Source organism: Nicotiana sylvestris, chromosome 8, assembly GCF_000393655.2.
Source record: "Nicotiana sylvestris chromosome 8, ASM39365v2, whole genome shotgun sequence".
Taxonomy (NCBI): Eukaryota; Viridiplantae; Streptophyta; class Magnoliopsida; order Solanales; family Solanaceae; genus Nicotiana; species Nicotiana sylvestris.
The window spans coordinates 57,831,296-57,844,619 of NC_091064.1; the positions used below are offsets into that span (position 1 = coordinate 57,831,296).

At 37.7% G+C, this 13,324-nt stretch overlaps 1 protein-coding gene across 6 annotated transcripts; it reads left to right on the forward strand.

Moving 5' to 3' along the window:
* Positions 1-7,044: 7,044 nt before the first annotated feature.
* LOC104228789 (tRNA (carboxymethyluridine(34)-5-O)-methyltransferase-like) lies at positions 7,045-12,321 on the forward strand. 6 transcript variants are annotated; one of them, XM_070155572.1, is made up of 5 exons: positions 7,045-7,122; positions 7,260-7,335; positions 9,969-10,239; positions 10,452-11,076; positions 11,847-12,321. In XM_070155572.1, the coding sequence occupies exons 3-5, from the start codon at positions 10,125-10,127 to the stop codon at positions 11,932-11,934; spliced, it is 828 nt and encodes a 275-aa protein (XP_070011673.1). In that variant the 5' UTR covers positions 7,045-7,122; positions 7,260-7,335; positions 9,969-10,124; the 3' UTR covers positions 11,935-12,321. The 6 variants fall into 6 exon arrangements, with proteins under 6 accessions (XP_070011673.1, XP_070011669.1, XP_070011672.1 ...); XM_070155568.1 differs by having other exon boundaries at positions 9,969-11,076; XM_070155571.1 differs by lacking the exons at positions 7,045-7,122; positions 7,260-7,335; positions 11,847-12,321 and adding exons at positions 9,334-9,559; positions 11,629-11,843 and having other exon boundaries at positions 9,969-11,076.
* The last annotated feature ends 1,003 nt before the right edge of the window (positions 12,322-13,324 follow it).

Genomic DNA, 13,324 nt, shown 5'->3' on the forward strand with positions numbered 1-13,324 from the left:
ATGGCATTTTGGGTCATCACATTCCACTATCCTCCTAATAAGGTGGATAACTTCTATGGTAGATCGCCCCGGCATGAACCCGAACTGGTTGTCTGAAATGGACACCGTCCTTCACACTCTCATTTCTACCACTCTCTCCCAAACTTTCATGGTATGACTCAGTAATTTGATACCCCTATAGTTGTTACAGCTCTGGATATTGCCTTTGTTCTTATACAACTGAACCATTGTACTCCACCACCACTCTTCAGGCATCCTATTAGTATTGAATATAACATTAAACAACCTAGTAAGCCATTCCAAGCCTACTCTACCCACACACCTCCAAAGTTCAATCGGAATTTCGTCTGGATATTGAATTTTAGTTGGTTTGAGTGGTGGTTTATTTTTGGTTATTGTGAAACTAGTGGATTTATTCTCTCTTTGGTCAATTTGTTTGTTTGGATAAAGCAGATAGGTGAAGAATGCTTAATCAGGAATATTTAATTTACCAGAGAAAGAACAAAGCAATGTTCTTTTATTCTTTGATCTGCCATAGGTAGTTCCTTCTTCTTTGCTCATTTCGCTTATTTCTGCTAGCCATGTGTTTTTTCCTTCCTCCTACTGTTGAGATGACTGTACCTTTACTGTTTGATATGGTACTGTTGTGTGGTTAATTTTTTTTTGTTTAATTGATACATGTGCGTGAAAAAGTTAGCTGGCTTATGGTTGTTTGTTTATTATGTCAGAAAAATCTCTAGATTCAGTAGGTTTCATATTTTATGATCCATTTGACTGTTGCAATTGTAAATCTGCAAAGTCAGGGGAGTATTTTAATGAATTCTTGGCCTATAGAATGTTGACATGAACATCTGAAAGTGTGATAAAATATAGGTGATGCTTTTCCTTTATTTATTTTTTCCATTAGACGCCTAGTATATTTATGTTTCTGATCAAGTTTATTGAGTGAGGATCCCCTAACATGCACTAGAGGACATTGGAGTCTTAGATTTTACATTGATTCACCGTTTGATGTCAGGAAGTGAATACAATTCTATCTATGGATATCATGTGCATGTAATGTCTTTCGTTTTCAATTTGATCTAAGCAAATAGTTTGACAAGATGGATAAACTCTCTTCTTGAAGTGAATCATACTAATCTGATACAAAAAAGATTGTGTCACAATAAATGCATGAAATTTTTGATGTATTTAAATAAAATAATGCTTTACTACCGACTTTGGCATAACATGGTGATCATTGATGCGCTGATGTTCTACCAAGAAACGTTTAACACGTATTATATCTTGCAATTTATATTGGTGGTGGTATGATTAGGTAGAGGATGTTATCTTAGGAGCGGTGGGAAGATAGTTTAGGGGGCAGGGGCGAGGATGGGCTGAGCTTGGGCTGGGACTGGTTAGAGGATTAATTTAGTCATCCATTCTTTTAAACTTCAGTTTAATTTTTTTAACAGATTTTTCATGCTATTTGGGGATAAAAGCTGATGTGTATTGTAAATTTTCTTCTACAAAAATTTGAACTGTTATTTTCAATTAGATGGATCATTTGATTAATGTTGTTGTTATGGATGCATTATCAAATATTTACTTGTGTGGTTGAGATGGTGGTTTAGTGATTTGACTTTTGGTTAATAATCTTATTGTGACATAAATAAAGGCTAATTAGCCTTAAGTCCTTCCATAGCATTCTAAACAGACTTAAAATGTCAAATTTCTACTTCTTCCCTTTATGAATTATTCATTCCTAAGTAATTACTAAAACATGAAGATGAGTTCCTTTAGAATGTTTGAATTCAAGTTTGAAGAATGTTGCATAGGCTGAGATGCTTGAAGATATGCCCGCATTAGATTTAGTTGATCTTAGAAGAATGGGTTTGCAAAATGCTTGGCCTATATGAACAAGAACTTTCTTTGTGAAATAATGTTCGTTTAAAGGGCTTTGAGAATTCAGAATAATTTGAATGTCTCTTTCATTGTATTGTTTTTGAAGTAAATCAAATGTCTTGATCCCAGTTTTGCTCTCCCATGAAATTGTATCTCTATTGTAATATTAAGATTCAATGACTAATGTTTACACTTTTTTTTCCTGACTTCAATTAATATGTTCACCTAGCCTTTGCTAACTTCCTTTGATTAGGACAATGCTAATTACTAATCAACTAATTTAAAGAAATGGCAGAGATGAGGTTACTGGTGTTCAACTGAGCATGCACAGAGTCATTCATGTTAATAAAATTCTTGGAAAGAGCTAGGCTATATGTAAGTATGAGAGTTGAAGGTATTGGTTTATGTTTAGTCAACAATGGCATGCCAATTGGAAGAGTTGGTGGAAAGAGTTGGTGTGGATGCTAGGAGGAAGCTTCCTCCTTTGATGTCACTCATGACATCAAGAGGAGGTAGTTTGATGTCACCAATGACATCAAGAGGAGGTCTTTACCTCTATAAATAGATGCACTCCTTCATTTGTAGAAACCATCCCAAAAATAATACAACACATTGTAGTGAGTAGAGAGTTAAGAGAGAAATTCTCTTAAGTGTAATTGGGAACTCTCCCCTTCCTTTGTTAATATTAAAAAGGCAACTGTTCTCTGGTGGACGTAGGATTATTTTGATCCGAACCACGTTAAATCTTGTGTTCTTTCTTTTACGTTTCCGCTAACAATTGGTATCAGAGCAACAAGATTCTTTAACGATCCAAGGAGGAATAACAAGCAAAGATGAGTTCCATGAAGTTTGAAATTGATAGATTCAGTGGACGCAACAACTTCAATATCTGGAAGATCCAGATGATGGCGTTACTGCGGAGGGAAGGTTCAATCCATGCTATTGACGGAAAGTATCCTAAGGATATATCAACTCCCGACAAGGAGAAGATTGAAGGGGATGCATTGAGTGCAATCCAACTATCCCTTGCACCTAACGTGCTTTGTGAAGTGAGTACGGGTACCGAAGAGACGGCCAAACAGTTATGGGAAAAGCTAGAAGGGCTATACCAAGACCGATCAGTGACAACAAGGATGTTGTTACAACGGCGTCTTCACACAGTTAAGATGGGGTCAGGTACTTCGTTACAAGATCATTTAGATGCGTTCAATAAACTTGTCATGGACTTACAGATTGCAGGAATTAAAAAGGAGGAGGAGACGCTTGCATGTGCTTTGCTATTTTCATTGACTTCAGGATATCGTGATATTGAGAATTCAATGATGTATAGCAAGGAGCCTATCAAGCTTGAGCAAGTGCGGCAGGCACTTAACTCTAGTGATGTGCGGAGGCACATTGAAGGAGATAGAGATGACCAGGCAAGTGGCCTCTTTGTAAGAGGCCGGACTAGCCAACAGGGAAAGACCAAATCAAAGCACAGATCAAAGTCTCGTGTGAACAAGAAGAATACAGAGTGTTGGGGTTGTGGCAAGAAGGGGCACTTTGAACGAGATTGCCCAATGTCAAAGTCCAAGGAAAAGGCGAGTGCATCTACAGTTGAACAGGTACATAATTTTGATAATGATTATGTACTAACAACATCGTGTAATAATAATAGTAGTTATGGAAACAAATGGGTGTTAGACTCTGCTTGCACTCTGCATATGACGTTCCGAAAAGACTGGTTTAGCAGCTATGAGAAAAGTGGAGGAACCGTAGTAATGGGCAATAATGCAACTTGTGCAATAGTTGGCATTGGCTCAGTTCGGGTTCGCTGCCATGATGGAGTCGTGAGGACTATTACACAAGTCCGTCATGTTCCTGATCTGAAGAAGAATTTGATCTCCCTGAGTACTCTGGATGAACAAGGCTACAGGTACATGAGCGAAGCAGGAACTATAAAGGTGACTAAAGGTTCTTTAGTCATGCTGAAAGGCAAGCTGGAGAACGGCCTTTACACATTGGCCGGAAGCACCATTGTTGGCTCTGCAAATGCATCTACAGTGCAGTTATCTAATGATGACAAGGCAAGACTATGGCACATGAGACTGGGTCATATGAGCGCACGTGGACTGGAGATGTTGAGCAATCGTAAACTTTTGGAAGGTGAGAAGATCAGCACGCTTGACTTCTGTGAGCACTGCGTTCTAGGGAAGCAGAAGAAGGTCAGCTTCAGCACTGGCAAACACAAGACAAGAGGAGTGCTAGACTACATCCATTCAGATTTATGGGGTCCTTCTAAACTTCCATCGAAGGGCGGAAAGAGGTATCTTCTCATTTTTATTGATGATTTCTCACGAAAGGTTTGGGTGTATTTTTTGAAGGCAAAAAGTGATGCTTTTGAAGCATTTAAAGAGTGGAAGATTTTGGTTGAAAATCAAATGGAGCGGAAAATCAAGTATCTTCGCACAGACAATGGCTTGGAGTTTTGCAATGAAGAGTTTAATGAATTCTGCAAGGTTCATGGGATCTCAAGACATAGGACTGTCAGGCATACCCCACAGCAGAATGGAGTTGCCGAGAGAATGAACAGAACTCTTCTTGAAAAGGCTCGTTGTATGCTCCTACAAGCCAAAATGTCCAAAGTATTTTGGGCTGAAGCAGTTCACACTGCTGCTCATATTGTCAATCGATCTCCAGCATCGGCAATTGACTTTAAGACTCCGAATGAGGTATGGTCAGGTGAACCCTCTAACTATTCATACTTACGAGTATTTGGGTGTCCAGCTTATTATCACGTTAATGAAGGAAAGCTTGAACCAAGGGCTAAGAAGGTCATATTCGTAGGGTATGTGGATGGAGTAAAAGGGTACAAACTTTGGTGTTTGTCTTTACTCAAATTTATAGTTAGTAGATATGTCACCTTTGATGAATCCTCTATACTTGATCCCCGTAAAGTTTCCGTGGAGTTTTCAGGAAACAAGAACGACGAGCAGGTGGAGCTTCCGGTGGAGCTTGCCAAGGAAAAGGATCAAGAGACTCAGGTTAAAGATGAGTCAGAAGATGTAGACCTTGAAGAACTTGTTGTCAATGAACCATACACAATTGCAAAGGGGAGGGAGAAGAGGCAGACACGAGAACCGGAATGCCTTATAGATCAAGCAAACTTGATTGCATATGCGTTCGTAGCTGCACAAGAAGAGATTAAGGATCTGGAGCCCTCCTCGTATATTGAAGCAACTTCTTGCAAGGATGTTGTACAATGGCGGTTAGCCATGACTGAAGAGATGGAGTCTCTTCACAAGAATCAGACATGGGTCTTAGTGAAAAGACAAAAGGGGAAGAGGACAGTTGGATGCAAGTGGGTCTACCGAAAGAAAGAGGGAATTCCTGAAGTGGAAGATGCTAGGTTCAAGGCGAGATTGGTTGCAAAAGGATTCAGTCAGAAGGAGGGAATTGACTACAATGAGATTTTCTCTCCAGTCGTGAAGCATAGCTCAATTCGCGTGCTACTAGCATTGGTTGCCCAATTTGACTTGGAGCTTCAACAACTTGATGTCAAAACTGTTTTCTTACACGGTGATCTAGAAGAGACAATCTATATGGATCAGCCTGAAGGTTTCCTAGCTGAGGGAAAAGAAGATCACGTATGCCAACTGAAGAAGTCTTTGTATGGTTTGAAGCAATCCCCTAGACAGTGGTACAAAAGGTTTGATGCATTCATGACTACACATGAATTCTCAAGGATTGCATTTAATAGCTGTGTGTATCACAAGAAGATGTCTGGTAACTCAATGATTTATTTACTGTTGTATGTTGATGATATGCTTATTGCTGCTAACAACATTACAGAGATAAATGCTTTGAAGAAACTGTTGAGTAAGGAATTTGACATGAAGGATTTAGGAGCTGCAAAGAAAATCCTTGGTATGGAGATTTCAAGAGAAGACGGTGTTGTACATCTTTCTCAGAAGAGGTATATTGAAAGGGTTCTCAAGAGATTCAATATGCATACGTGCAAGCCTGTAAGTACACCATTAGCTCCTCATTTTAAACTTTCAGAGTTACAAATGCCTCAGTCCGAGGATGAGGTGGAGCATATGTCAAAGATTCCTTATGCCAGTGCAGTTGGTAGCATTATGTATGCTATGGTATGCACACGTCCAGATATTGCTCAATCTGTAAGTGTGGTAAGTAGATACATGTCCAGCCCAGGAAAGAGGCATTGGGAAGCTGTCAAGTGGATATTGAGATATCTCAAAGGAGCTTCTGGTGTTGGTCTGACCTTTCGAAAAAGTGGTGGAGGTATTTCAATTCTCGGTTATGTAGATTCTGACTATGCAGGAGATCTTGACAGAAGAAGGTCCACAACTGGATACATCTTTACCCTCGTTGGCATTGCCGCTAGTTGGAAGTCGACTCTGCAGTCGATTGCCGCTTTGTCTACGACAGAAGCAAAATACATGGCAGCAGCGGAGGCGGTGAAGGAAGCTATCTGGTTGAAAGGTTTAGTAGCGGAATTGAGTTTGGTTCAGCTGGAATCAACTCTTAGATGTGATAGTCAGAGTGCTATTCATCTAATGAAAAATCAGAGATTTCATGAGCGCACTAAACACATTGATGTCAGATTTCATTTTATTCGAGATGTTGTTGAAGAGGGAACTATCAAGGTCGTGAAGGTTATCACAGACGATAATGCTGCAGATATGTTGACCAAGATAGTCCCACTCGCTAAGTTTGCACACTGCAAGGACTTGGCGGGGGTGTGCATCAACTGATGCAACTCCGAAGAGAACAGTTGTTAGGTGGAGGTGGTATGTTCAACAATGGTTTGATTCTTCTTGTTTCTTACAACGGGGTTGCCCAGTAAGCTTAGAAGTTTTGGCCAAAGTTGTTCACACGCACGCTCGAAACGCAAACCAAGGTGGAAATTGAAGGTGTTGGTTTATGTTTAGTCAACAATGACATGCCAATTGGAAGAGTTGGTGGAAAGAGTTGGTGTGGATGCTAGGAGGAAGCTTCCTCCTTTGATGTCACCCATGACATCAAGAGGAGGTAGTTTGATGTCACCAATGACATCAAGAGGAGGTCTTTACCTCTATAAATAGATGCACTCCTTCATTTGTAGAAACCATCCCAAAAATAATACAACACATTGTAGTGAGTAGAGAGTTAAGAGAGAAATTCTCTTAAGTGTAATTGGGAACTCTCCCCTTCCTTTGTTAATATTAAAAAGGCAACTGTTCTCTGGTGGACGTAGGATTATTTTGATCTGAACCACGTTAAATCTTGTGTTCTTTCTTTTACGTTTCCGCTAACAAGAGTTTTGCCTTTTATGAGGTAAAAATATTAATGTAACATTATTGAAACTTTAGCTTTTCTTTGTATTGCAGGCTGCTGGTTAAATCAACCAAAAGTTCGTCTAATGCTTTCTTGCACCTGCAACTCACATACATACCGATCGACAAGGTATAAATTTAATTTGTGAGACAATACTTTTCTTTCTATTATCTGTATGCGATACGGGATATGTTTTGCGCGAAGCGAAAAATAGTTAATAGTTGTAAAAGAGTATAGTATACCTGCTAAATTTTGTAACTTTTATTGGTTTATAATTATTATTGGCTTAGCCTTGAATAGAAGTACGTAGACGAGGTACTTTATATAAGATTTGTCGTTGCCTTTCGAACATATATGTCAAGTATGAAGTAGGCAGAGAACGTTGCAATTAACTTTTTCACAATTCAAAATGGAGAGCAGAAAATGTTAAGCATGCTTGCATGAAATACCATCTTCTTTGAAGTGTTTTCCAAGAAGCTACTCATTTTTCAAGGTTCCATGCTATTATCAAACTCCGGTAACTTGTTTGGTATTAGGATAGAGAATTTATTGATACTAATAACTACTACACATGTAAAGAACTGTTATTGCATGATGTTTATTTACTAGCTACTACGAATAGGAAAAATAAAAATTAAACTACTCAATCATCTTTAACCATGGATTCATCAAGTGGTATATTTTTCCATCAGGGTGCTCAAAGAAGTCTGGCACTTCCAAGTGGGTGATGTCAAATTTATTGTCATAGACAAAATTAGCTTCAGGGCCTTTATTTTTTAGAGATGCTTGATAAAGCTCAACCAAATGTCTTAGTGTACGACAAAATATTTGCCCAATGCCCTTTTTCACGGCAATGATAACATTAAGTTTCTGAACCATTTGCCTTTGGATTCTCATCTTTTTTTTTTCCACTTTTGGTGGTTATTTTTCTTTGGGGGATGATTAACACCAAGAAATTCTTCCTTGTCACGGCCACGACCACGAATAGGGCCACGGCCTTTTCCACACTTAGCATAGTGGGAATACACCTCATCCACTTCACGCAATGGTGTAGACCCACTGGGTCGATTATCGTGATTTCTCATGAGCAAGTCATTGTTTCGTTCAGCCACAAGGAGAAGAGAAATCAACTCAGAATACTTCTTGAAACCTTTCTCTCGGTACTGCTATTCCAAGACCATATTGGAGGCATGAAACGTTGTGAACGTTTTTCAAGCATATCATAGTTAGTGATACTATCTCCACAGAGTTTCAATTTAGAAGTAATTATAAACATTGCAGAATTATATTCAGAAACAGACTTAAAGTCTTGGAGCCTTAGATGAGCCCAATCATATCGTCTTTGTGAAAGAGTGATCAACTTTAAGTTGTCATATCTTTCGTTTAAGCCATTCCACAGAACAAGTGGATAGATATTCTATTTTCAACCCTTCATCTAGGTGATGACCCAAGAAAATAAGGCCTTAGCACAGTCTTGGGTAGATGCTTTATTTTTATATTTAATGGCGTCTCCAAGACCGATTGCATCTAAATGGATTTCAGCATTCAAGGACAACGATGGATTTCAGCATTCAAGGACAACGAACTTTCTTTTCATAATATCCGTCATAATTAAAATAGGAGAAAAATTATACTTTAGTCTTCTCAAAGAGCTTCTTGAGACCGTAGAGTCTCGTGCTGGTAACGTGTAATAAAATAATAAAGAAGAATATTGCAAAGAAAGATAGAGAGAATTCTTATTACTTTGACATGAATTACAATGGAAAATGACCCATCTATTTATAGGGAAAGAGTGACTTAGCCACCAAGTAAAATCTCTCTAAAATATAGACAACAACAACAACAACCCAGTAAAATCCCACAAGTGAGGTCTGGATAAGGTAGCATGTACACAGACCTTACCCCTACCACGAAGGAGTAGGGAAGCTGTTTCAAACTCTCTAAAATACAGACATTCACCTTAAATAAAACTTTATTTATAACATTATCTAATTTTTGTATGATTAAAGTAAAACCAAAAGGATGGCTTCACTAATCTCTTTGACTACCTCCACTCAAATTCAAAACGAAAAACAGAAAGCTATTTTCTATAACAAAGCATAGTTATGTAGCCTAACTCTTTCTAAAAACCCCACTCAGAAAGTTTAACCAGAAAAGACAAATTGGAGTACAAATTAAGACCCTTATCTAGTAAGGGGAAAAAAATAGTAGAAGTGTAAACTGACTAGGTCACCGGTGTAGCAGCCAAGAACCCAACCCAAACGATTTCAACCTGGCTTTTCCCTTGCTTCAACAAAGATTAAAACGGGAAAAACTTACAAAGCTTTCAAGATAAGAAAAAAGGAGTTGGAAGGTAGGAAAAGAGTTCAATACATCCACCAAACCATCCTAATGTACTAAAAGGCATTTTCTTTTCTCGTTACAGTTTTAACTTTTAATTCAATTTAATAGAGAAATACCCTTTTCTAATCCTTATTACTGTAACTCGAATTGCTCCATTAGGTTAAATCCTGTCCTAGTTAGTGTAAACAGTAGGTCCTTTGAGTTAAATGTTATTATGTCATGGACTAGAATGTTTTTTGTATAGGTTTCAAACTTAGAAATGAAAAGAAACAAAAAGAAAGAAATATGCTTTAATTATATTAAGAGTGTAAGCCGGAGTGAAGAAAATATTCCATTTATGTATTGAAAGATTACTTGGTTGATAAATTTCTTTGTTATGAACCTCAGTTGCTATTTCTTTTCTTCGTTTGTCTGAACAGATTATTGTCATGCTCTATTTATGTAGCTGATGCTCTTTGGTGTTGGAACGGCAAGTTCATTTTGTTTCAAAGGAGTATATATTAACTCTACTATTATAGTTGGTAATATTTTCAGTAGAAGAAGTTTCAGTACAATGAAAGAAGTTGGAACTGATAATGCCTCGAGTTTGCTTACATCAGAGTCTGTGGGAGAGGCTCCTGTTCTACGTCCTGTGTCTGTCAGAGCAAAATGTTCTTCAAATGTTCAATCAACCCCAGAAATCGAAAAGAAGTATGTCCATGGTGTCTATGATGCCATTGCTCCCCATTTCAGTTCCACTCGGTTTGCAAAGTGGCCTAAAGTGTCAGCTTTCTTGAACTCATTATCTCCTAGTTCACTCATCTTAGATGCTGGATGTGGAAATGGGAAATACTTGGGGTTAAATCCTGATTGTTTCTTTATTGGCTGTGACATTAGTGCTGCTCTTATTAATATATGTGCAGATAGAGGACATGAAGTTTTGGTTGCAGACGCTGTGAACCTACCATATAGGACTGGGTATGGTGATGCAGCGATTTCTATTGCTGTGTTGCATCACTTAAGTACTGAAGATAGGAGGAGGAAAGCGGTGGAGGAGCTCGTCCGTGTTGTTAAAAAGGGTGGGTGTATTTTAATTACTGTCTGGGCCAGGGAACAAGAAGACACGTCGTTAGTTGAAAAATGGACACCACTTAACCAAAGGTATATAGCAGAATGGATAGGACCAGGAAGTCCTCGAGTTCGCAACCCTTCATCACCTCGCACCCTTGAAAGCATCCCAGAAGCAGAGGAAAATAGTGTTGGGGAGCAGTTGAAAGACCTACATGCAAAGTCTTCAAAAGTAAAATCAGCTGAAGTTATGGACTCAACCTCTCAGGATAAAGGTCGTTCTTTGCTTACTGGATCTGGAAAAAGTTATGCAGAGCAACAGGAATTCTTTGTTCCTTGGCACTTACCTTATCATCAAGCTGAAGTAAGTGGGGCTTCAGCTGTTGCCTTAGCTAGTGGTTTGGCAAAGAAAGATGATAAGAAGGGCTCTATGGTGTATAATAGATATTACCACGTTTTTAGTGAAGGTGAACTTGAAAGGTAATTCCTTTTCTATTTTATATAAGAAAAGTAAAGAATTTACCCTAATTTTCTTGTTTGACTGATTTCATTCTGTCAAGTCGCTATATGTATTATCATGGTTGTTAAATTTTATAATCTATAACATGATGACTGACTGTCGTTACGCTTCTAAGCAATTGTTCCATTATGTTTTTTTTTTTTTGTGGCTAGGAAAGTGTAAACAGTTTGTGTCATTCTTTGAGTAGAAATTTAATGTACAATCAATGCTCTGGCAATAATATGTTCATAGAGTTTGAATCTCTTAAAAACATATGATATTTGGGAGGTCACATGTGAGCTTTTGAAATTGTATTGACCTCCAAAGAGCAATGAGTTTTAGAGTTCTGATTATCTCATTATAGGCGATGCTAGGAGTCTCTTTCATCCTCATTCAGAAGTAATTTTGACGTGTTACTGTTCTCTCCCAATAAACTGAAGTGCATGCATATAGATGAATGAATGAAACAAAACAAATACAGTTGATCAGTTTTTCTTGATAAGTAAAAATGGGTTCTTTTTCCCTTATTGCAGGGCTTGTGCTTGTTTGTCTCTGAGTCATTTCTGAAGTTCTTTTATTGCTTCTTTCATAACCCCTTCCCCATGGACTGAAGGGAAAGGCTTTTGAGTATTTGGGGTGGGGAGTGGCAAGATGAGGCAGTACTTCTCTGTTATTTAGTTTCGCAAAATTAGAAGTTTGACCAATTTGTAACAATGAGCTGCACTAATTGACATGTTCTGTTCTTCGATAGGTTGGTGTCTGGTCTGGATAATGCCATTCTCGTTGATAGATTCTATGACAAATCAAATTGGTGCATCATTCTTGAGAAAACATCGTGATAGTGTTGAACTTTTCAAATGATTCTTGCACTTCCATTTGGCGAAGTCAAATCTATTACCTGAAGACAATAACCATAGTTGTGAAAGGGTGATATTGTCTTGATGCAAGGATTGTATTCTACAGATTATGGAGGTTATCAACAGAAACATATGTCTAGTTTTTCATTCTCCGCTGCTCGCTCGGTTGTTGCCTGTATCTCTCATTCTGGATTCCTGGTGTTATCACATGCCTGATGTGGTTATGCATGACAGTATCTTGTAAAATGTAATTCTTTTTTAAAGATTTTGGGTGACAGGCCTGAGAACAAGGGGTTTGATATTCCAATTGTTACTTCAGTTTTAGGAGATAACATTCTCTTGAATAAATTTATGGCTGTGTTTTTAAGGGAATTGAATGCATTTCACAACACTTAGCTGAGTTCATTACTGACCATAAAAACCATCCCTCAAGTTTACGGGTTGGACTAAACTCATTCCTAAAATATTACAGTAATCATAAAATGTTCTTCAAGTAAGCAATCTAGCACTTTAGACTTTTTGTCCAACTATTAAAGTTTATACATGTATTTATCTTTTGACATTTTTCAGTCCAGGCAATTTTGCATTCTGCTTTTATCTATCTTCCCATAAGCAAATGAGAAGTCGTAGTGTTATTTTGGTTTTAGGCTTTTTTCAAATACATAACATTATTAGTCACCTCTTCAAAAGTAAGCAAAGAAAGATGCAACCAAGAGAGTGGTTTAGTAAACTAGTTCTCTTCAAGTTCTGGAAACTATTTTTCCCATCTCGGCTTCTAATTCTTCAATTATCTTCTCCTATTCCATTCTTAGACTCAGATTTTTGTTTTACAGTTTGAGTGGATCAATTAGCTGTCATTTTCCTTTAACATGTTGTTTTGGACGAATATTATTTATTCCATTTAACCTTTCATTTTTCCTTTTAACTTTTTCCTTTTTCTTTTCTAGTTTTTATACCAACTAACTCTGCACCTAGAAAGAAAGGGTAAATAAAGAAGAAGAAAATATCATAGAGGATTTGGATTGATCTGAATACCACTTTCTTAAAATGGACAAGTTATTTGGAGACCACCATGTTAGATTCTAAACTTCTTTTTTGTATATGTATGAAAATTTACAAAGGGCATGATTTCTCTTGGCGCTTCACTTCTTGATTCGCCTCTGACTATTAAAGCAGATATAAATAACATCACATAACTATGTTTTGTATGAAACGACAGAGAAGAGAAATCGATGCATATAAATAATTACCAAATTGAATACATAAATAACATCGCATGCTAATTGCTAGATATTATTTGGATACATTTTGGTACAAATGTAGACTCATAGAATGAGTGCCAAATGATACGCTACTTACATCCATGGAACAA